The sequence below is a fragment of the Amblyomma maculatum genome, chromosome 2 (genome assembly GCF_055883805.1).
Source record: "Amblyomma maculatum isolate TAMU_Amacu chromosome 2, ASM5588380v1, whole genome shotgun sequence".
Classification (NCBI taxonomy): domain Eukaryota; kingdom Metazoa; phylum Arthropoda; class Arachnida; order Ixodida; family Ixodidae; genus Amblyomma; species Amblyomma maculatum.
The window spans coordinates 3,658,942-3,684,042 of NC_139345.1; the positions used below are offsets into that span (position 1 = coordinate 3,658,942).

At 41.6% G+C, this 25,101-nt stretch overlaps 2 protein-coding genes across 5 annotated transcripts in view; one reads left to right on the forward strand and one right to left on the reverse strand.

The window, feature by feature from the left end:
* ATP8B (ATPase phospholipid transporting 8B) overlaps positions 1-20,244 on the forward strand; it is a 146,701-nt gene extending 126,457 nt beyond the window's left edge. For all 3 annotated transcript variants that reach the window (XM_084593110.1, XM_084593111.1, XM_084593109.1), the window contains 11 exons: positions 418-497; positions 601-702; positions 896-1,015; positions 1,461-1,558; positions 3,063-3,241; positions 5,014-5,279; positions 7,018-7,201; positions 9,403-9,626; positions 10,129-10,212; positions 11,334-11,579; positions 13,919-20,244. In XM_084593110.1, coding sequence (XP_084449236.1) covers positions 418-497; positions 601-702; positions 896-1,015; positions 1,461-1,558; positions 3,063-3,241; positions 5,014-5,279; positions 7,018-7,201; positions 9,403-9,626; positions 10,129-10,212; positions 11,334-11,579; positions 13,919-14,443 — 2,108 coding nt within the window. In that variant the 3' untranslated portion in view covers positions 14,444-20,244. The remainder of the gene's footprint in view (positions 1-417; positions 498-600; positions 703-895; positions 1,016-1,460; positions 1,559-3,062; positions 3,242-5,013; positions 5,280-7,017; positions 7,202-9,402; positions 9,627-10,128; positions 10,213-11,333; positions 11,580-13,918) is intronic.
* A 60-nt stretch (positions 20,245-20,304) lies between these two features.
* The window catches only part of LOC146197855 (uncharacterized), a 33,414-nt gene continuing 28,617 nt past the window's right edge, over positions 20,305-25,101 (reverse strand). For both annotated transcript variants that reach the window (XM_084593114.1, XM_084593115.1), the window contains exons 11-13: positions 25,015-25,096; positions 23,319-23,403; positions 20,305-20,442 (exon numbers count right to left, since the gene is read on the reverse strand). In XM_084593114.1, coding sequence (XP_084449240.1) covers positions 20,335-20,442; positions 23,319-23,403; positions 25,015-25,096 — 275 coding nt within the window. In that variant the 3' untranslated portion in view covers positions 20,305-20,334. The remainder of the gene's footprint in view (positions 20,443-23,318; positions 23,404-25,014; positions 25,097-25,101) is intronic.

The window sequence follows — 25,101 nt, forward strand, 5'->3', positions numbered from 1 at the left end:
TCTCATAGCCTGAGCCACTTTGGGATTTGGGACGTTAAACCCCACAAACCAAATCAAACTTATGTGCTCATCTAAGCCTTGTACTGCTATTGTTATTTGTCAGTTCAGAATGCCTCTTTTCCCTAGATTGATAATATATAATGTTTAGATTCTATGTAATTTTTGTCCATATGGTTATCATTGTGTCTACATTTTTATTTAGCTGTTGTGGTAGTTTGTCTTGTGTGCACTATTTAATGAACTGTGTGACATCAGTTATAAAGGGCTTGATAAAAGGTACATCTGCAAACTTAGTGGTAGCAGTTGGAGCCTTTGTTGAGGAGGAAAAAGAAAACATTAAAAACATTAATAGTTTAAAATTATAAATGCATTCCATGCTACAATTTTGTGACGGCAGCTTTTTTTGCTGGCTTGCAGGTCGCTTAGAATACCAGGCACAGTCACCAGATGAAGCTGCACTCACTTCAGCTGCTCGAAACTTTGGATTTGTGTTTAAGGTAAGACATGATAAAAGAGACATTTCGGTGAAGTATTGAAACTGTAGACTAATAAATGTGGCAACTCATGCTTTTTCTTTTACTGTACTTTTCATTTGTTTAGAACCGAACGCCGAAGAGCATTACAATTGAAGTTTGGGGCCAGGAGGAGGTCTATGAACTCTTCGGTATTTTGGATTTTAACAATGTCAGAAAAAGAATGTCGGTGAGTAGCTTACTGCATGGCTTTGATACCTTGCAGTGAAATTGATCATTTTCCAATAGTATTCCTAGTGCAGAAAATTATAGCACTGGTCGAAGCTAAAAAATGGCTGAGTTAGTTTGTTTCTCTGAAATATGCACTGTGCCGCCTTTTGTATTTGCTTTCTAAAGAGGTATCCTTTGTGGTTGTCTTCCAGGTGATTGTCAAAAGGAATGGCGTTCTCAAATTGTACTGCAAAGGTGCTGACTCTGTGATTTTTGAGCGCCTGGACCCAAGCTGTGAAGCACTCAAGATTAAAACCACTGAGCATCTGAATGTGCGTGCTGTTCACTTACAGATATCGTGTTTAATGGACGCTTTCGCAGATACAAATTGTTTATGATTATTAGAACACTGCTATATATGTAGCCAAATTTCTAGACATGCTGTTGGAAAATTTTTTCGCCTAAATGGTTATACAATAATATCAAGCTTATGGCTAAGGCCGTTAACAAAAGAACATGACAGTTTTAAAAAATATGACTATGTTTTTTTACAGTGGATGCTATATTTAAATTTTAACCGCTGTTTACTATGGGGAAAACTAAATAGCAATGCACTAAGTGCGGCTTTGCTTTGGGTTGTTAAACCCTGTAAACCAAACCATTAAGTGCTGCAGACATACTGCATGAAGGCATTAATGCTCTCACAGCACTTACAGAGCCTGCGTTGATAATGTGGATCGTGAGTTAATAATAATTACAGCGCCTGCCTTCTTTCAGAAATACGCCGGTGAAGGTTTGCGGACGCTGTGTCTCGCATACAAAGATCTGGATGAAGCTTATTTCCAAGAATGGAGTGAGAGACATCATGAGGCTGCGTGAGAATATTTTGTCGTCTTCTTATTTGCTGCATGCATACCTACTCCTCCTTCTGAACAGACGGATTTCAAGTTGTCACACTCCTTGCACAGACAGAGCCGACAAATCACTGTCCACTGCGTCCTTGTTTTGTGTAGATATATACTCAGCCGAAGAAAAAAAAATTTAAGAGTTAAGGATGCTACTAAATATGACACTGAATTCATAGCAAGTTCAGTTTTGAGACTTAGAAGCCTGCTACAACGGTGCTATTCTATATTTGCTAATTCACCATAATTGACAGAGGTGCGGAACACGCAGCTGTGTGGCCTTTGAAAGCACTGAACAAAGCACCATTTTGTTGTGCAGCATTGTTGTGTTGCAAAATGTTGTCACGTTGCATTGTTTGGGAACCTCATGTGCCTGCTTGTGTTGAATCACCTGTCTCGGCATTTATTTGCGGCTTTCTCTATGTACACTGTGCTAACTGCAGGTCATAATCATTGCTTGAGTGTTATATAAAACTCTTACATAGTTTGCATGTATATTAGCCAATGAAGCACACTCAAAGCTGGGTGAACAATCCACAATTTTCAGCTAACACCAATATCCCATGGGCACCGCTGTAGATCACTCCACACAGATCACTGTAGGTCAAGTGCTCTCGCTCCCACAGTGATCGCAGTTGTGATCACAATTTATCTACTATAACTATACTACTCTGAATGCTGAGCTCATATGCAGTTGCCACTTAAGCCCAGCATTAAAATTGCTAGTAAGTTAATTATTCCCAAGAACATTGCTGTGAGAAGTAATAATATTGGCCATTAGTTAACCTGATGTTTGCCGCATGATAGCCTCAGTGTCTTGTGCGATGTAGCTTTTCATGCTAACTGCGTATGAATACTGCATTCTAGTGCACTTTAGATGTTCAAGTTAGGCCTCTCAATTTAGTAATTGTATAGTGCCTTCGCTTTGTTTGAAAGCTCGTAACATGGGAAGGTCTGTACTACGCAGCCCGCTGTTTTTGGGGCACCTTGTAGGTGGGTATAATAACAGCTGCATACACTGATGATTAGTGAATGGGTGCAGCTAGTAGTACTTTAATTCAAGTTTGCTTTAGAAGGTTCACATACGAGTTTAGTGATAGCTGGAAGCAGCTATGTGGCAGTGGTATTAGTGTTGCTGTTGGTCCAAGGATAGTTAGGTGAGCACGTAATATACTATGGTATATTATGTACTATATTATAATATACCTATATATACCATGATAGGTATATTATAATATACCTACCATGGTTGCTTATGTTATTCAGCTGCTGACTTGAAAGGCCACAGCTTCAGTTTCAGCGGCAATGGCTACATTTTGGGGAAGGTGCAATACAAAAGCGTTGTTGCTATGCAATCTAAGGTAAACGTTAGCCCTCCATTCTGGCGTTCCTCATAGCCCTTGTTTTACTTCGGTGTGTTAACCCCCATCCCCACACCGAGTTCACAATACTATATGAATGTGATGCTGTGCAGGACGTCACTGCACGATCGAGAGGAGCTGGTGGATGCTGTGTACGACGAGATTGAGCAGGGTCTGACCCTCCTGGGGGCCACAGCCATCGAGGACAAGCTGCAGGATGGTGTACCACAGGCCATTGCAAACCTGGCCATGGCCGGCATCAAGATCTGGGTCCTCACCGGCGACAAGCAAGGTCAGGGCTTGCTGTGGTGCACAGGGATGCCAATCAGTTCGTGAATGCATGCAACAGGGCTCTTTGATCGCTCTGCATGCTTAAGACAGAGCAGGATGCTTTGAAACCGAGTGACTGGGTGAGCGTGGGGTGTGTTTAAGTGTCATGTTTGGACTCTTGTACCAGTTTTCTATGCCACAATGCTGTGATGCGGTGAAGCCAGCCTAACTGCAGCCTTGCAGTGCTTCTTGCTTGGCATGCTTTGCTATGGAAAGCGTTACGGAAAAGAACTGAACCAAAGTTTTAATTACTCATTATTATATTTATAGTGCACTGGTAACAGAATTGTGCATCCTATGGTAAGCGGTGGCTAGTTCTAGAGCACAGTCCACTGCAACTTCACTGTAAAGTAGGCCACACCTAGCAACACTTGGCGAGCAGTGCTCCGCCAGCACACCATTAGGATGCACATCACTAGCATGGATGCAATGTATTCTTGCTTCTTGGCTGCGGATTAGCTTATGTACTGCAATATATATATATATATATATATATATATATTACCAAATTCTTGATTTTGTGTTCCCCATCGAGTTTGATATACTCATATGTTCAGCTGTAAATGGTCACACATGCTATGTTCTAATAACCAGCTGGAAAGGATTGACGATGTAGGTTGTTACAAGGAAAGTAAAGCTAATGGCATTGCCAAAATGCTGCTGGGTACGATTCTGGGTGTCATAGCATCTTTGATGCAACAGTTCATGTATTCACTTATTAGTATACCTATACATGACTTAAATTAAGACACTCTTTCGACTATTTAATTTTTTTTTGGGTTCTTTATTCCTTCCATTTTTAAACACTTTTCCATCAGCAAAATAAAAGGTTCGGGGGAGAAAAATGTGAACAAAGGCCTCCCGAGCACTCCAATCACAGAAGTCTAATCCAAGGCAGTAAAATCAATTGCTGAGCTAGTTGGTTCATGTCATTTAAAGGTAAATATAATAACAAGGGACAAATATTGACAGCAACTGTCTTCATACCTTGTCTTTCATTTGTGCTGCTAACTTGTGATTGAGCCAATAGAAGTTGGAAGTTTATGGAATGCTTGTGGTGTCTGTTTCCTTATGTATTCTTTCCTGGCCACAGTAATTCTCACATTGTTTCCTTTTTAATTTTAGAGCACAGCTCTTTGCACCCTTTCGTCAGCTGCGTTGCGTCACCATCATTGTCATTGCCGGTTTAACTGAGTGATAGAGACTGTAGAGAACATACGAAAGAAGAGGCGCGAGCTCTGCTCCTCTTGCTTGTTGAATACTTGAGATGGCTCGCTTGGTAGAGCATGGGTCTCACCAAGGCCAGCATCAACAAACGCCTTAGATTCTGCCTCTCTCTCTCTCTTTCTCTAGTTTTCTTCCACGATCTCTTCTTGCGGTCCTGTCACTCTGTAACAGACTTTCGCCACTCGCAGCATTGTCTTCCAAGTATAAACCTTCTATAAGAGTAAAATAGTATAATAAGTCTCAGCCAGTTATTTCTGAAGGATGAGAGACACAACTGGTGGAAATTTTTCGTCTTTTGCTGCTGCTAAACTAGCTGTATGAGCAGAAGCTCTGTAGTGCTGAAGCAGCAGCTAGGCACCGGCCTTGAAATGACCCTGCTGTTCTCACCATGGAAGGGGGCATACTGTTCGTGCTGCCGAAGCTATGGAGCTGCGCTCAAATTTCACATTTGGGAATATTGTAATCGTCCTCAGAATTTTTTTTTTCACCTGCTTGCCACCCTTTCAGAAACGGCCATCAACATTGGCTACTCCTGCCAGCTGCTGACGGACGACATGGTGGACATATTCATAGTGGATGGCATGGAGCGGGACGAAGTGTACAAGCAGCTGAGCACTTTTCGGGAGAGCATTGCTGGCGTCGTGGCACATGGCCGGGGTGCTGGAGACTGCTCGGTTGTGCGTTTCAGTGACAATGAAGAAGGGCCTGCCTGGGAACTCTCGGGTGGCGAGAGCCTCGGTGGCTTTGCTCTTATCGTCAACGGACACAGTTTGGTGAGCTGCTGCTTAGATACCGTTAAAGTGCTGATGGTCTGATCGGCGGCAAGTCATTGTTACCAAATTTTGCTAAGGGACTGGGATGACAGAAAAGAACACCTTTGGAACCGAAGAACCAGAAGCTGCCTGATACTTGATTCCTGAGCTCTTACTCCAACCATGCCACAGTGTAATTTACGAAGGTGCTCAGGACTGTTTTTGTCTGCTGAAAGGCCATAATTACATCAAAATTCCTTCTCATCATTAAGTGGCGCAAAACTTGATCTTGAATGATGCAAGACACTTCTTCAACTGGCTTCTGAAAATTTCTTGGGGTCCATAAATCTCCCTCTTCCTTCCTGCCCTCTTCCCTGTTTTTATTCCAAAGTTTGATGTACAATTATTCGGGTTGTGCGAATATTTGAATTTTGAATACGAATCGAATATGATCATGAGAAAAAATGCCTCCGAATATTGAGTATTTGATCAATGAAAAAAAAAAAAAAAAAACGGTTAATTAAAATAATAGCAAGCATTGTTCGTTTTTTTTTTTTTTTTATGAATTCACATGGTATTTGCAAATAAAATTAAGCTAGAATGGCACAGAAGTGTATATGCTGTTGAAAAATCCGAGAAAAAATGCCTCCGAATATTGAATATCTGATCAGTGAAAATAAAACAACTGATAATTAAAATAATAGCAAACATTGTTCGTTTTGTTTCTTTATGAATTCGCATGGTATTTGCTAATAAAATTAATCTAGAATTGCACAGAAGTGTATATGCTGTTAAAAAATCCAGTATAAATTTATACAGAGTTCTGTACACCAGTTTTTTGTACAGGAAAGACCTCCATGAATTCTGGTGGAGTTTCAGATTGGTGCTGAGTACAGTAAATTCTTGTTAATTTGGCCTTCGAGGGGCTATAAAAAATGTCCTAATTAACCAAGAGCCCCAATTATATGGGCATAAGAAAAAGTGCTGAAGACCGTTTGCACCACATTAATTTTGTCTGATGAACACCTGCACGATGGTTGTCAGCATTTGAGATGAATGATGTGTGTGTTCGCCCCTCACGCCAAGTGCTTCGCTTTGCACGCAGTGTTGGGAAGGCCCCTCTTCACAGAATGCCCCGCTACATTCTCAGAATGCTTCACCACACAATCCACGTGATCAGGCATTGCAGAGAAACGAGCAGTGCCATGAAACTGCGGACAATTCGAAGCTTTCGACATATTTGGTCATTTTCGAATATTCACAGAATTACGCATATAAGTTTTTCAAATACAAATACAAATTCAATAACAAATATATTAGATTTGTATTCGAAATTCCAGATATTTCCACCCCCTATAATATAAATTTTATTTTTCATATTATTATTCAACTGAAATGGAAAGCAAAAATTTAATTACCTTGCATTTTACATGAGGCACAGAGCACTGTAAAATCCAAAACTTTAGATGTACTCATGGGGCATATTTGCAGAGGCTTTTATGAGAACACGAAAGCAGATATAGGTGCATACTTTCCTTCTGAAGTTTTCATTGATTGCCAAGACTATATCGATGAATCGTGAATTATGTGTAGCAAGCATCTTGGCAAATTTTGCTCTGCTACCCATATCAAGCATGAAGGTCAGGCCGGCATATTAGTGTGCATACTAGTGATGGGCTTAGACAGTGCCTTTCTTCCATTTTGTACTCTGCAAAATTATTGGTATTAGCACATGACATATTTCCCGCATGTTTTAAAGGTGCATGCCCTGGAAGAGGATATGGAACTGCTCTTTCTGGAAGTAGCAAGCCGATGCAAGGCAGTCATCTGTTGCCGCGTTACCCCACTGCAGAAGGCACTCGTTGTAGACCTTGTCAAACAGCACAAGCGTGCCGTCACACTCGCAATTGGGGATGGTGCCAACGACGTCAGCATGATCAAGAGTGAGTACTAGTGTTGTTCTACACCTAGTGTTGTTATGATGTCCTTGTTCATCACATGTGCAAGTGCATTCCACTTGAAGATCTCAATGCGTATTGCTTTGTGACATTCAGTGAGGAGGATCGCCAGGGGCAATGCAACTGCTATCACCAGAACTCACTAATTCCCGCCTTTAGTGCCCTGTCTAATAATACAGCAGCTGATCTTCATTGCTGAGCACCGTGCAGAGAGGAGCTATTGAGTCTGTGTGACAGTAAAATGATTTTCTCATGTTAGGGCACTAACTGATATAGTGGTGTGTGCATGCAAATAAGTTTAACAGAATTATGTGAAAGCAGGTGCAACATCTATATCGGGATTCCAAGTTTAGACAGGTGGCGCTTTGGAAGTGAGCACCCAAAGCCCTCTTTGGATAGACCGTCGTAAACTGAGAGCGGGCTGGCTAGGTTCCTTCCGTGTAGCAATCATGTGCTAAAGGAAATAACTAATTTTTGTGACTCTGGCGCTTTTCTTTTGATGCAGCATTTATTGTGCGCTTCAAAAGTTGGGCCGTTCTGACCGCATTTTCTGAAGTAATAGCAATGCTTAGCGATGCTAAAAGACAACTCCGGTGTTCTTTCCTTTTTTCCCTCCTTGGATTTTGTTAGAACATATGCTCTATGTTCTCATTTTGCTTCTTATTTGTGCCAAATTTCGTAGTGTTCTGTTGTTTTCTTGCAGTGCAAATGAATTTTAAAATTTACAATTTCTAAGTATTGACTCTTAAATAGATTGATGTATCCATTGCTTCCGTGCTTTTGTGTTCATCTCGAGTTTTTTATTTTTGAACCCTCAGCACCTCAGCTGCACTAGTGGCGTGATCAAATAAGCGGTGATGGCGTAATCGCAATACATATATTTTTTTTAATTATTGTTCAGCCCCAACACCCCCCCCCCCCCCCCCCCTCTTCCCTTATATTAAATTTGTCCGAATATGGTATCTCTGCCAGGAAACTGGTCTTGCAGTTTGCTTTATTAAAGACCACAAATCCTGAAGCATGGAAGTTGTGATATTTCCTTGAACTTGCAGTGTAAATTTGGCCTTTCTATGTCGTCTGCTTAGCAGAACTCGATGCATGAAGTCAATTGTGGAATACAACCAACATTCTTCTTTTCTTTTCTTTTTGGTACACATGCCGTACTGGCAAAATTGTTACGGTGACATGATAGCCAAGGCATTTAGCGCATTCTCTCTCCAAACCATGATAAAAAAACAAAAACAAAAACAAGAATAGTGCACATTGCTCACGGGCATCAAACAAAAATGGTGCTATGAAAAAACTTTTGGGCAATGGAGTTTATAAACATTAGACTGTATCTGGGACTGATTCTCTGGTAAATACCAAAGGCTGCATGCTTGTTTTTGAATAATCTAAAGTACATACTACCTTTACACAATCATTGTGTACTCAAGATCAAATAATTAAATGATGATTTATGCAAATTAGTTAAATTATTTAATACAAGTAAACATTGACAGTATAGCAATGTATTTAACTTCATAACGGCTGCAGATTACCTGCATGAACAGTGTATGAGTGGGTATCATAACTTTGTTTAAATAATTTTATTACAACTATCCACAAGTGTATAAAAACATTGCTTAAATACAATTTCCGATCGAGAAACGTCCAATAATTTTGGGCTTGCCTGTGATTTAAACGTTAGCTTTGTTCAGTTCAATTTATTTTCCTAAAGTCCCCTTTTTGCTGGAGGTATGGCATATATTATTTGCTTGCTTGTACTGCTATGCTTTGTTTTGGCAACATATGGCAGCCATTAATTTACATTATTCTTACTCTGTCTCAGTGCATCACGAACACTTGAAAATGAGCTAATAGCTATACCTTCATACCTGGAAATAGCGCAGTGGAAGAACAAAATGTGTCCCGGTGTTGTTTATTCGGACACCAGCTTTGTCTCTACACACATTCTCAAGAAAGTGAGGTGCCTGCTGTCAGTGTCATTAACAGTTGAAGCCTGCTGCTTTGAGAGAAGTTAGTAGGTTATAACTTATTCCACTAAAGCTGCAAGTAACCACAAATGATCTGGTTAAGTCAATAATTTCGTCCACCCAATCAACTAGGCAGTCAGTTTCATCGCTGTTTGCAGGGAAAACCATACCTAGCATGCTGGATCAAGGCAGTTTGTTTGTTGATTGCAGTGGCCCACATTGGGGTGGGCATCAGCGGCCAGGAGGGCATGCAAGCAGTGTTGGCCTCGGATTTCTCGGTGGCCCAGTTTCGCTTCCTCGAGCGGCTGCTGCTGGTGCACGGCCGCTGGTCCTACCTGCGCATGTGTCGCTTCCTGCGATACTTTTTCTACAAAAATTTTGCCTTCACCCTCTGCCACTTCTGGTTTGCCTTCTTCTGTGGATTCTCTGCTCAGGTGAGCAAAGAACTGCATCTCCCGCACCTCTAATGCCTAGCATTCAAAATACTGTCATCACTGGCAGACCACTGAGAAATTATGATCGCTGCGTAATTAAAGTGAGCCGGGTCTGATAATTTTTTAGTGTCACAAGGTTGGTAAAACTGTGAGCACGTACTTAGATGTGCAAAGCAAATCAGCAGCAAAGTTCAAAAAGTGAGCCAGCTGACAGATTGGGCTTGCTTTGATAAATATGTTGGAAAATAATCCCTTTTCTTTTTAATCCTTACATATGCTGATGTAACGTAATAATATTTGTATTTGGGCTAGATGGTACATAGCTTTGGAAGGGGAGAAACAAACTCACTGAAAAACACACGCTTACGAGAAAGCACTTGTCCTGTCGTTTTCTTCATTCGTGCGTGCTTTCCAGTGCGCTTGTTTTTCCTCTTCCAAAGGAATGCTGATGTGCTTATACTTTCTGTTAAGGAGCACTAGAGCTGCTTTCTTTCTCTTTCAGACCCTCTATGACCCGGTGTTTATCTCATTCTACAATGTCTTCTATACGTCTCTTCCTGTTTTGGCACTTGGCGTATTTGACCAGGTGCGTGAAAATTTTCATTTTTATAAAAATGATTGTTTGTATGCAGGCAGCAAATAATGGGGACAGCACCGTGTGGTGTGAAAGTGTGGATTTTTCGGCCGCCGTTTTGTGGCACCTTGGTTGTGATGACTGTTCGCGCGGAATTTAAACTGCAGATGGCAAAGTAGTTTGCCCTGATAAATGTAACCACACATCAGTGGGAAGGCCAGTGGTGTAAGATAAAGGCCAGCATGCAGTGATCTGCTTTACTCGTACGTGGTAGGCTTGATTTGCATGCAGAGAGACTACTCGAGCTTAATTAACGCTGTTCCGTTTTCTTGTTTCTTTACATTCTAAGGGGAACCAGCTCTTCCGCTGGTGAAGTTGCACGATACAACTCCTTGCTTAATGAAGTATAGTGACGTTTACCGATCAGTAGTTTCTCATTTGTTTTTCAGGAATTGCACCCTTAATTTGCAACAAACTAACAGCCACGCCAAATGACACAGTTTCAGTTTCAGTTTAGTCGTTCAGTCGTGTCCGACTCTTCGTGACCCTATGGACCATGTCACACCACGCTTTCCGGTCTCTCACTATATTCCTAACATCACATAACTTCATCTGCAGTTATGACACAAATGATCATTAAAAGATGGGGAGCTAGCTGTTCAAAACGAATCTTTGTTAGGCACCGCAGCTTTGTGGTCATAATTTTTAACAGCGCTCCTCATCGTTTCTGACGCATAATGCAAGCCACATTATGCATCATGGCTGCTTCACTAGTTATGTTGGGAAGGCTATGAAATTTCACTCTCTAGCCTCTTCTGAATTTGGTAGCACCTGCGTTAGATCAGTGTGAAATGTCCAGAAACCCTTCTTGGTATGGGCAGATTTTGTGGGGGATGTTTTTAGGTGCATTAGAAGGTCTCAGCTTATCAAGGCATTGCAAGCTACCACTCGTACTTATATGACCCTGAAGTTTTGAATGTGTATCATGCCAACGGTTTCATTTCCTGTTTCACTGAGCTGCAAAGTGCTAACTTGCCAGAAGCCGCGCTTGTGTCTTTAGTGTACTGTAAATGCCTAATCACATTTGTACACGCATTTTAGCTAACCATTGTGTCCACCCTATTTTCACGCAGGATGTGAACGATGTCAACTCTATGCGCTATCCGAAGCTGTATACGCCGGGCCACCTCAACCTGCTCTTCAACAAGGTGGAGTTTCTGAAGAGCGTGGCACATGGGGTGGTCTCTTCGTTTGTGCTCTTCTTCATCCCCTACGGTGCCTTCAGCAATAGCATCGCACCCGATGGCGTCAACCTGGATGGGCACCAGCTGCTCGGCACCACGGTCTCCACCATCCTCGTTATAGTCGTCAATGCCCAGGTGAAAGAGGCACACATACACACATGCATGGCTGAAGGAAGCACGAACTAGACACAATGATGAAGAGAGGAATGACAGGGACAGATGCTAACTCAAAACTATAGTTATCAGAGAATGGCACGTGAATAAGTAAGAACACAAAGGTACAAAAACAAAACAAACACATGAGATGCTATCTTTATCTGACACCCACGCGAAAGAACCGAAAGTACAACAGATTATCTTTGAAGCCAAGTGTTGCGGTTAAATACTCAAATTCCCTATCAGTCAAACAAACGGAAGTTTGATTAATGCAGTTTTCACTGTTGAAATGCAAGTAAAAAGCTTCCATGAACTCTTGAACACATTGTTCACAGCACCTAAAAAAAATTTGTTTTCCCAAACAGTGGTGTGCAATGTATCTTTTTTTTGTAGGACAATTGTAATATCTTTCTCGCACCTTGTCATCTCTCCAGCGTTGGCATTTCTGGGGAAGTTTTTTGTCAAAGTGATGTGTCAGAATCTTTGTGTTTCTGCTTTTTTCTCAACCTGTTGAGTTCACAAAGTGCACTATATCTTTCATTTCTTCTCACCGGAAAGAAAAACGAGCGACATGCTGCACTTGCCTTATATTGCGCTGATCAGGCCTTTTTCCTATGGGCTGGTGAACATTGACAAACAGTGAGCCATCTATATTGTAGCTGTATTGTATGCAGTCATAATTTCGTGAGCTTTCAGATCAGTCTCCGTACACAGTGTTCTGTCGCCGACTCACATTTGATGTAGCATGCAAATGTAGCTTATTTGCGAGTGGCACTATCATTATACAGAGCAGCCCTCCAGGCTACACGTGGGAGTTTCGGTTTTGGTTCAAAGCTTCTTGCTTATTTGAAATTATTGAGTGTTTTATAAATAGTGCAGTCTCGTACCGCAATGAGAAAGCCCTCAGCACTACAAATCATCCACTAACTAAGCACACTAGAAAAATTTGCCAGAGTTGTTCTTTAAACTTCATTAAACTTATACGGAGATAAGCCGGCATGAAATTAATTTTTTATTCTTTGCACTTAATATATATCTCATGCAATCAAGGTCACTTGATGAGTATCAAGCAGTCTTTGCTTACGCTTGGTACACCTGTACAATAATGCATTGACTGGCTTGTGCCATCTATAATTCTGCCTACACATCTTGCAGACCACCATTCATTTTGTGTGCTGTGCCTTGCAAGAATACATCGAGTTTTGTGATAATTTGACATTTTCTCTGCAAAAACATTAAGCGCACCCTCAAATTTCATCTATTTAGTAGCGTAAAGCTTTCACCGCTTTAACTTACACAGCAGGATAGTGCAGTGTCACAAGAGGCAGTTGCTTATATTTTTGGCCAACATTCACTTTTGTGGCTATAAACAGCCTAGTCTCGAATGACGAATGCATCTCAGAGTTGTAGAGTACAATAGTCACATTATGATCCATAATTAGACGTGGCCTTTCATTCCGACGGTTTTCCTATGTGAGAAAGCTTTAGAAAGTGGCAGTCTCGTCACATCTGTGAGTCATTAATAGCTGTGCTGCACTAGTGAGCCGTGTCTTGAAAATTGGCCTTGTGTTTCAAGCAACAATGCTTTAACTGATTTCACTGATAAATGTAATTCAAAGCAACAGTAAACATTAAGTGCAAAGTTTCTCGGTGCAATCAGTGACTAGATCAGGTGAAACTTGAATAGTGTGCACGACCAGGGTATGATTAGACTTTTGAGTGCTGCTTGGTCCATATTCACATCACTAACTGCTCCACACAAGATAATTTCATATCAGCAAAGCATTTAGACTGCACGCTTCATATTAATTTCAAGCAAAAAATGTTAAATGTACTTACACCACTGAAAAGTGATCACATACAGTGTGATCTCAAACTACCAGCACCACTAAACTAGGACCACAGATGTTGGCACCATCTCTCGGCTTGTACCAGAACTGCATGGCCAAACATACTGTGGAAGCTCCAACAGGAACATTGTCGACACCTCAGTATGTTCTTCCACTGTGATACAACTGTTTTGCCATGGATGTGTCGATACACCTCTTTGCGAAATATCAACAGAAAAAAAAAAGTACATATTTTACTAATGTGCTGTCACTTCTTCAGTATTTGGCAAAGTTGAAAAACGCAGGAGCTGCATTTGCAGTTGCTGTCCATCTGTTAATCTCAGAAGCTGCAGACATCACTAAAATGGTTGGCGGAATAAGTCTGTCAGCCTAAATTGCCTTGGTTTTTGAGGCTAGAGTGAAGCTGCATTTGCTGCAGATGTTCTTGGTGGTAGTTGAATGTATCGATGCCTGTGCTCTTCCGTGCAGATTGCTCTGGACACATCTTACTGGACTGTGTTCAACCACATCGTCATCTGGGGGTCAGTGGCATTCTACCTGGCCATGACATTGCTCATCAACTCTGACTTTGTGGGTAACCAGTTCCTCGGCTCGCTGCGCATGACACTTGGTTCAGCACAGTTCTGGTTTGTGGCGTTCCTCACAGTCGCCGTACTGTTGCTACCAGTAATTGCGTTCCGCTTCTTCTACACGGACGTCTTCCCCACGCTGTCAGACCGCGTGCGCCTCAAGCAGCGGCGGGCGCGTCGGCTGCGGCGCGAAGGTGCGCCGGAGAGTGGACTGGGGCGTGCCACAAGTGTGCGGCAAGGAAGCCGAAGGCGTTCGGTGCGCTCGGGCTATGCCTTCGCACATCAGGAGGGCTTTGGCAGACTCATCATGAGTGGAAAGATAATGCGGCGTGCGCGCTCTGGTGGCAACTGGAGCAACTCTCTCCATGTCCCTCCTACTTTGCCGAACCAGCCAGACGACACGAGGTCCCCACCACTTGCTTGAGGTGTGCACCTTCTCTGACACTTGTGCACTGTGCCAGCATCGCAGTTTTCTTCACGCTGTCACATGGACGTCTTCATGATGGAGCTCAGTCTGTTCTCGCGCATTCCTGTGGATACGCAAGACAGCTGGGGCCACATTCTGAGGAGCGTCTTTTGTAGGATGCATCTCGGTTGTGCATGGAAAAAGTGGTGCAGGTCTGCGGTAGCCTCGCTGTGACTGTGATGAAATTTCCACAGCATGCACTGAGTTAGCACACAGTGGTGGTGCCTCCCCTGGCACATGCAAGTTGCTTATGTCCCCTAGCTGCATCAGGTTACTGGGCAGCTGTGTCAGTACTGTCTTAGTGCAGGTGACAAGTCTCTCTTGCTTGGTCTTGTTTTCACTGCTATGCTGACAAACCTACCTCCCAGCCCGTTAAATGCCTACTACTGTTCACTCTTCTTGATGCGATGTAACTAGCAAGAGCTTGGCTTTGTCTCGTAAAGCACCAGACCACAGTGAGGCAATGTGTGAGCTATGGTTTGACAGGAGCACTTCTGTTTTTTTTCTGTGCTTCTAGAGCTTGTTGTGCACTGCTGCAGTGCTTGTGAAAATTAAAATACTCCTGTGCACCTTGGGAAAATGGGATTTACGTTTTCTGCTTATATTGTGCAACTGCAGAGGTTGATCAAATGTTTCCTTTTCTTTTCTTTTTTTTTCTTTTTTTTTTTTTTTTTTTTTTTTTTTGCTGTAGTTTCTGGCTCATTCTTTTTGCCTTTTGAGCATGTTGGCTCTGCATTTTTGGGCATCATTTTGTACAGGTTCAGATGGCAATATCAAGAGAATATTTTTGAAGAGAGCAAACTTGCCAGCATTTTTGTAAGGGAACAGTGGGGTAAAAGGGGATATTTGCAGACTACTACTAGTAAAGTATGGTGAAATGTGACACTTTACTGCCATGATGCTTTTTTACTGTGTGCGTTTTTGCACTTGCAAAGACATTCTTTTTTTGTGTCGCGCTAAAAAAGAAAGTGGGAACGAAGTCTTTGACGTTATTTATTTCTTGTTATACATTATACCAGGTATTATTTTTTTTTTCCAAGCTGTTGTATTTTCCCCTGTTGTCCCTATAATTTTACACTTATCTGTGAATTTACATACTGGCCAGACTGCCTGCACTGCACGCATGTCTGTAGAATTGTTTCGTCCCTTAATGTACGAGTGATGCTATTTTAATTGCATCCAAGTTGCAGGCACAGGCCTTCTGAAGGTACCTCTTTTTTGTGGTGCATTGAATGTTTTGGATTGGTGATGGTAACTTTGCTGGAAGAACAAAGGAAAGCTTGGCTGCTTTGAATGAGAGCTACATCCGTTTCCTTCTGTGAGTGGCTAAACAAAGTCACCGTCGTACTAGAGCACAATAAGAAGCCACTCGTATTTCCAAAATGGTCTCCAATTGCTTATTGTCTTCAAAACTCGAGCTAAGGACAGAATGAATGGTATACCTGGAGCAGCACTAAGGTGCATATTTTGTTTTGGTCTGCTGCAATTACTGTACGTACTTGTGTGTGTGTGTGCGTGTGTGCGCGTGTGTGCGGTGTTTACTTGAGGCCGCTTTGCAGAGAGGCATGGCACATCCTTCCGAGCAGTACCAATGAGTTCAGCTTTGGCTGTGGACCATGCTGCAGAGAGCGAATTGAGGCATGCCTTGTGTGACTTACAACCGGCTCTAGAACGCAGATGTTTCCACTCAGAATACGGCATTTCATGAAATGGTTTGGAACACTTCCTTTGGCGCTGCTGGAACACAGTTAATACGAAGTGGACCGTATAAACCACATTGTACCTGCAAACACGTCCTAATCTGATACAAAGCATTGTCTTTAGAAAAATGCCAGCCTTTAGCAGGTTGGCTATGTAGGAAAAGAGACATTAGCCTTCAAGACCAGCAGTGCATTTACCAATCTCTTTAACCTGAGGGTTTGATGCACCATCTTAAACAGGTTTCATTTCTGACACTTTAAGGCATCTGCATGCTGTAAAAAAGATAGCAGTAAGTACAAAGCATGATGCCCATATCTGCCTTGTTGATTATGGTTACAATATTTTCGAAATTTTTAAACTTAAGAGTAACAGAGTAATGAAAATAAGTTGATGTCAAAAGTAGATAGAACCACCGGTGATACAAAGGATGGATACCACGGAGCATTTACACCAAAATTAAGCACTTACTGAAGTTTTGCACTTAACGGACAACCGCAAATGCATATTCCCTAACTACTTTGGCAGTATTGCGTGAAGAACTGCTTGTTGTTATGTGGCTTTATTTCACTTGTATTTGCACTGAAGAAAAAATTTCCTATAATTAAAGTCAGAAGGTTGCATGTTTCATGCAACAATGGCATCAGCAGGGATACACACTGGCTGTGCATATCTGGACCGCATGCCACACACCACAAACTAAATGTGCTACTATTCCTGGGCTCCAGGTATGACTTCCATAAGTTGAATCCTTCAGTTAGTCTGCACCTTCCTATCAAGTGTCATTTCAGATTGACTAAGCTCTACAGTCCGAGCTTCTGCTGCACAGCAATAACAAGAGAGCATATTGTGTATCATTCCATTCTTCATTTGAGTTCTCTCTCAGTTCTGAGAACGATGGTGGCACATTTGCTGGCTTTAGAAGTGCTGTGATGTGCACTCTTAGCAGTCCCTTCACCTTCATCAGCATTTCAAGTGTTAGCTTTGAAATGAAATTAATCTTTAAAGAATAAATAATTTGTAACACTGACATGTGACTTGAAGGTGAGCCATAGCCTTTTTAAACAATATAAATTGGGCAAGTCCAGGTGAACAGGACCTTAAAGTGCTCCAGAAGTACACGCACATTTTGGTTTTTATCCATACTGGGGCATTTTCATTTGTGCTCATTTATTCAAGCAGTATCTGTTAACCCTGTGCAGTGTTTTCACCTTTCCTTATGTGTGGATCATGCACATCACTTAAACATTAACCAAGCCAAAACATAAACATTAATTGCAAAAAGCTATTGTTTTCTGCACTTGTATATCTAAAAATGTCTGCTGAATGTATATTTACAGTCCACAAATTATCACATGATTTGTCACTGCCGCAGTCTGTATGACATGCAAGGTGCTTCGAATGCAATTTGCAAGCAACTCATAGCAAGGCATGTAGAAAACCACTTTGTACATCACATAGTGCCAACAGGTATTGTTATGTTTCTGAAGTGTTAAAACAATTGCGAGTACTGCACGCATGTTCATGTTGAGTGCAGACCTACAATATTAAAAGTTGTCTGTACTTCTTGTATTGGAATTGCATACACCTTTTAATTGGATTGTCACCCATATTGCTTCTTTAGAATAACTGACTTCCAGTGTGGTTATCTGCATGATCGTGTCTTTGAGCCCTGAAAGCTATCCTATTCACAGTGACTAGGTAGCTGGAATTGTGCGCCGTTTTCATAACCATTTGTTAAAAAAATGCACGTTTCCTGAGTCCTGTTGCATTACGCATCAAACCCATCAAGGGTATGTCCGACACTGATTGGTGCACTTGGCAGCAACCCTGGAACATCTGCATATTTTTCTTAGAGTAGTTATTTTTCAAGCTTTCATATGCAAACATGTGTGAGTGTTTACCTATTAGGTGTAAGTGGATGGCTAACTTTGTGCAGGAAATGTCTATTTAGTTGTTCCAGCAACTGTAGAAGTGCCATGTGGCCTCTTTCTAATGTATCGAGCTGGTGATTGCATTGCGTGCACGAGCAGTCGCAGCAGTTTAGAGCCAGAAATGGAGTATTCCTCTTATTCCACGATCTGCGATCCAAATTATGTTCAACAAAGGAAGAGCATTTTTCCCGCCTATAAGAAATAGGTGCAGAAAGCAGCGCTTTAATGCATTAAGTTGGTTCGCAAGACGTTCTGAGTTGTGTGCTCCTATGCAACATACTTTCCACAAACTAGGTGAACAATGGATACATATTCACAGTCTTGTTTGGCGCAGCTTTGGTTTTATGAGGTTTAGTGTTTCAAACCAACTCAGGTTACATGACCATCATAGTGAATCACATGAATGTGGGCTCAATTTCAAAACGACCAAAGCTGCATGAAGCTTAAACGCTAAGCTTGTATGAAGTGTATTAGCAATATTTTGTGGCGGATGTTTGCAACAAGAAAAACTCTTTCCTTCATTCCTGCTTGCATTCACTGCATTGTTGCTGTTATCCGCTTCAGTCAATTTAGATTAAACACGGCTTTGTGACCACACCACACCAAAACAGAAATAGCAGTATGAATGGCACGAACTTCATGGTAAATGCTTGTTCTCAGATGTTATTCACAATGAGCCTAATTAACCGCAAATCTCCGTTGGCAACCGTTATCGGCTTGCTCAATCACAGCACTTTTCCTGTAATGGTGAAAAATGCACACATTTCAAGCACCAATTTTAGCTATTCCATTAAGTTCATGCCCCTTTGGGTACTGCATGGGACATTAGTTTACTTTACCACTGCTCTTACAGCATATACAACCAAAGTACGCTGGAGACAAACTAGCTGTTATACTTAGTACAGGAGTTCGAGCAATAAACATACCTCACAGCAAAGGAAATTTCGGAAAAATTTCTAATACCTGATAATGGCTTACTGCTGCTTATCTAGACGCTAAATCTCGCATGAAAGATGCCATGATGTGAAAAGGCCACTTTGATCACTAGCTTGTCTGCCATGCCTTACTGTTGCCGCACCATCTATGGAAGCTGGAACGATCAAATAGCGTGGAAAGAAGTTTCTGAACAGTCTATGACCTGCTCGGTAAAAAAAAAATGGCAACACTACTCGGAGGTAAGGGAACATGCAGCTAAGCTGATATTACATGCCTTGTTAAGTGAATTGACCATATCACAAGAGTAGTTAAATGGGAAATGACTACAGCACTTATGAAATACTGCTTTCAACGGACTTATGGTACTTCCTTTCGAATCATCCTGTCAATAGTTTGCCAAGGTGCTTACTTAGAAAAGGCAGTGCAGATGGGTTCTGTTAAATGTCTGTAGACATTATGCCTGCTGCGGGAAGAGTTACAAGCGTTGTAGGCAGAAAGGAGACTGGACTAAAGCTCACACATTGGTTATGCGTTGTCCCTTTTTCCCTTTGAAAACATACCAGGAGGAACAGTGACTGCAGTTATTGGATTGCTTTCTCAATCTATGCAGCCCCACCTCCCTCAAACAAAACTTAAAAAAAAAAAAAAAAAGAAAAGAAATTGAACTAAACAGGCTCCAGATGGGTGGGTAATTAGATAGTGCCATATTCAGAAAATTCACATGGCTGCTAAACATCCAGCGGTAAAGTGAAGCATTTAAGTTGCAGACAATGCTAGAGAAGGCAAAGCACATTTAAGCTCTGATGTTGGCACAAGTTAATGCCCACAACAGCAACGCAGAGTCAAAAATCTACACACCACACACCCCGGTTGCTTGCATACAGTTGAAGTACTGAACTTATAATTCAGGAAAGCCAGCTAATAAAGCCAGGCAGTGCACATTTTTGTCACACCATTGCTGGCACATGCTGCTTTGCAATATTTTGTTCCTCTCTGGAAAAGCCATCCTGTCTTGCAACAATGGAGTGCCTTAGCAAGTGCTGCTAGCAGGAAGAAGTCTCTTGTGCTTGTGACCCAGTGTGAACTGAAGCAGCAATGTGTTGAGTGAAACCTGTATCTGTGCTGATGACTTTGCTGGGCATGTGCACAGCACATCATGGTATTTCCGCAAGTAAAACAACACAAGGAAATGAGAGTCTTCATTTTCTCCATGCCTGTGTACAAAATGCACTAGGATGCATGGTTTAAACAAAACTTCCGGGCAGTTCAGTCAGGTAAAAATTAGTCGTAGGTATGATTCCTATGTGCAGCCAAAAGCTTGTTCACAAACTCCTTCACGTCCGGTCTTGCAGCTGGCTGTGCTGAAGGCGTGTCCATCTCATCAGTGTCCTGAAAAGGAAGATGCAGAGTAATAGGTCCTGGTCGGACATAAACATAAAAAACCACATGTTGCTTGCTTTTGTGGTTGTAGCAGGCGATAACTCTGCTAGCAAAGTGGAGGTAGTTCCCACCAAAAATGAATGGGGTGATAGTTGCAGTGCCAATGCCCTTTATTCCTCCTCTAACATGCATTTTCACTCTTCCTCCCCCACTCCCAACAAACACACATGTGTACAGTATTACATCGTTAAGCTGCCAAGTGACAGATTTGGACAGTGATATATCAAGCTGGTTAGATGACAAGAAAAAGAAAAAAAAGATAGCCGGAAAATTGAGAGTGCCAGCAAATGCTGACCTGTTTCCTAATGGATACCTCACTTATCGGAATTATACTATCAATCCTGCCTGCCTGCCAGAGTAAAAACGGGAATGGCATGAACGAGGCAGCAGACACATGTACACAAAAACATGAATTTTGGTTGTTAGTCGGTGCTGTGTTTTTTCAACTGTTTGCTTCATGATACTTAACCAACTAACTCACCGAAGAGTCTTAATGCACTAAAATGGACATTAACAGCTAAATCATTACGAAGCTGTGTGAACAGAGCTTTCTGCCTGATAATTTTACAAATATCAGAGCTCTACATAGTAAATGCAGCAAGAGACATGCATCCAATGATTTGATGCTGTAGGCCAAGTGGCGGCAAAAGACATTAAAATACAGTATATTGTGTACACTGTTTCAGCTAGAATGTTTCATGCAAACAGCATAGTGAAAAGATAAATTGGAAGCAAGCCCAAAATAATGTTAGTGTGTACCAACAACAGACAGCATACAGATTTTATGTCTCAGCTTTTGATTAGAAGTGCGAACACTAAATTTTGTTTCCATATTTAGCACACACTCTGTTACTAGAGCACAGCTTAGTACTCTATGGTTTCTTTCTTACTATGGTTTCACTTCCTGAATCAAGTGGTATGTTATTTGCAAGGCTCCGTTTTCTTCATAAACTGCCTGCTCCGACCTGTGGGATTCCCAGGGCGCAGCCATTGAAAGTTGGCTGGCCATTTCTGCACATTTTACATTCAGCAGAAAAGGACATTTTGCACCTTTCCTCACCAGGTGCACAAGCTTCAACCTTGTTTTTACAAGAAAACTTTCTTTTGTAAAAACAAGGATTCATGTTTACAACCTCTCTCTGCAAATTTTGAAGGTTGAAGGTTGAAGGTTTATTTCCGCAACTGGTGTTGCGAGGACAGCCAGGGAAAAAGCTGTATAAACAGCTTGAGAGGTCCTGGCTTCCTCTTACAGAGCAGCATTGACGGCGGCGGAGTACAATACATCAAACAAGATGTGAGGGGAAAAAAAAAAAAAAACACATCGTCGGCACAAAGAAAGAGACGTACTTTTAGTACGCAGTGCATTGTACTTGTACAGTACAATACTACATGAACATTTGGGGCAATTCTTTCAAAGAAATATTGATTAAATCTATATTTTCGGAGCAGTACAACTGGTTCAGAAGGGTCGGTAAGGTATGCTGCAACATTTGTTTACCATAGTTTGTGCGGCATTTCTTAACATGCCAAGGTTCTGCTGCGCGGGTATCATACACAGTTCTGCTTTGCTCTAACCCAGCAAGTGTAAGTAAGAAGTCATCCTTTTTCATTATGGCGAGTTTATATTTATAGCACAGCCTATAGTGATACATGGACTTCATTTGTATAACGTTGTGTTGATGGAAAAGGCTTGCAGTGTGGAAGAAATACGGCACTTTACATGCAATGCGTATAATGCGCTTTTGTAAGACAGTGAGTTTGTTAATATTTTCAGCTGTTGTTGTTGCCCACACCATACATCCGTAGTTGGCTATGGAAGAGAACAAAGAGTGGTAAAGTAACATGTTAACTTTCCCTAAAGTAAAGTAACATGTTAATTTTCCCCTTTATTAAATGTTAATTTAATTGAAAGATTGCTGCATGACAATACTTTACTCTGCAAAGGCGTAACTTTCTTTTCAGAACAAAATGCATTTGAAAAAAGATATGCAGCAATGCATTCTACCGCATTTTCCTATATAGACAGACTCCTAAAGATATTTCACTGAAGCTGCCTATCGCCACAGTAATGTCTCTTTTCCGTTTGCAGAGCAATATTCACAATAAAAGAAAATGACATCTTTGTTATTCTCCCAAGTTATAGGCACTTGAAATCATGCATTCTGTCATGAGAACCATCTAAGAACATATTGCATCATTTTGACCGTTATAGCAAGTATAGCAGCGATGGGTAGCCCCTCCTTACAAATACTATGTTGAGAATGAAAACGGGTTTCTTATGGTGGAAGAAGGCATGGAGCATGGACGACGGACAACAACAGAAATGGTGTGTGCATCGAAAGTTCAAACTCCTTCATTTCAATGGTTTCAATGTGTTTGTAACCTTTCATACCTCCAAACAGGAAACATGCAAGTTCCAGCATAAACAATTCGAGATAAAAACCAAACATTTCTCAATTTACTTTTGCATGTAAATTTGCACATGCTGCATCTAACATTACAAGTAGTACATAAAAAAAAGAAAGTTTTTGCTGCTTTTAATTTCACAGTCATTTCCAGTAATACTACAAAAGATTTGATCCACTAATTTACTTTGTCCACCATTTGGTCCATGCCTATCTATGGTGAACTTGGTACTTGGAATACTAACTTCGCTTAAAGCCTAATAAGACAATGTCATGCAAAAGAGACTGCTCGCGCTGTTGTTTCTTGTGTCTGGTTTTGGTACGTACTTTCATGATTCATAACAAACTAGCATGAATATTCAACACTCCTTGTGCCTTATTCCCTGGCAAGCCTCTAAAAAATGAGTTCGCATTATTTACCTCATGATCCAACGTCACGAAGGGTTTCTTGACAGCAGCAGACTGGCACTGTTCAACGACAGCTTTCATTGTCCAGAGGGCCTTCCTGCAACAGAAAGAATTCTAAAAAAATCCTAGTATCTGGTGAGTGAAAAGCATAGTGATTCAGGAAAACATACACTCACTAAAAAAACAGGGTTTTAAAATGTGACGTTTCAGGACACTGTGTCCCTTGTTCACAAGGGCTGCTTCTTATGTGTGTACTCGATAAGTGTGCCTATATATGGTACCACAGCCAAATCTCTGGCATAGCTGTCCGTGTGTCAGTGTCAGTAACCTGTGCCACCTTGTGCTGGAGTAGACTGAAAGTTAGGCCCTGGAACCATTACACACTCGTCCAAAGATGTTTCTGCGGTATTTGTACAATCGCTTTGATGCAATTCAATGCAGGGATAGCAGACTGATTATGGTCCACCCCAATTCTTTTCAACCAACAGTTCAGTTTCAAATCAAAGAAACCACCAAAAGCATCGCTTTACATAATGTCCTTTTCCGCACTCCCGATTAGCTTGCCACTACCATTTACCAGAAGCCTGCAGACAAGTGCAAGTACCTGAATTTTAATGCTGCTCACCCTGCCAATCACAGGTCTACTCTTCTTTTGCACAGCTTGTCTATTACTCCAGTCCCGGTCCGAGGAAAAAGTTTGCTACAGACAGCTCCATCACGTTTTGAGGATGCTTCACACACTGTCCACTCGGAGAAGCATGCAGTGCAGTGGAACCATGCATGACTTCAACGAAAGCGAAACCGAAACTATGCAACTGAGCTGTGCTTCGAAAATGGGGAACTTCCGATTATCACCGTGCCTGCCGCAGCACACACAAAGAACAGAAGCACCACTTTTGCACACAATTTTGGCTTCAGGGAGGTCTAATTCAGTGGTCGCAGGTCATACCTCAATGCGATCGCCTGTGCGAAAGCAAGCCCACCCATGCCCGAATTAACCAGCGCCTGATGTCATAGACTTACATGGGTGTCAGCTAAAACTGCGTTCTCTCCTGGTTCGAATTATTTGAATTTACACATTAAGAAGATATATTATTGTAGCCTAAGAACACAGCCTGTTTGTCCCATAGCATGCACTGCTGCGAAATGAAGCTGTGGCATAGCAGCAGTTCATAACTGAGGCACCAAAATGGCAAGCACATAAAATTCACAACTTTTGCACGTGAATCCTTTCTCAGTCTTGGTGATCATTGAACTTCCCAAACCAAAAACATTCATGCAAAGAATAATGCACACAGCTCTTTCATTTCAAAGTGTAAAACAGTGCTCACAAAGCCTGTGCATCTACTACTGCCTTGACATTGTCAAAGCGAGCATCAGCAGACCACAAATATAAGTATTGTAAAGTTTACAAAAACTCCAGCTTCCAGAATTTGGTTACTGGAAATTTGGTGAAATAAAGCATGTTCAAAAAAGAAAAGTAACAAAGGTCTGTAGCAACTACTCTGCAAGTTCAAAAATTTTATATTCCGTTTCCCACCATATCGTTGAGGCCTTTGCTGCCAGGCGTAAATTAAACATCAAACATGGCCTTTTTCCATACTTCTTTCTAAAAACTTGATAACGAAATGTTCGAATGGCAAGGAGGCCTACGAATAAGCATGCATAACTGTTGACTTTATTGAATGAAACACAGGAACTACCTAACCTTTTTTCTTGCAGTCGTCGCAACGTGGTCCTAGAGGCAGACACGTGCAATGCTGCTAATTCCAAATCGTGCAAAGTGCAGCCTTGA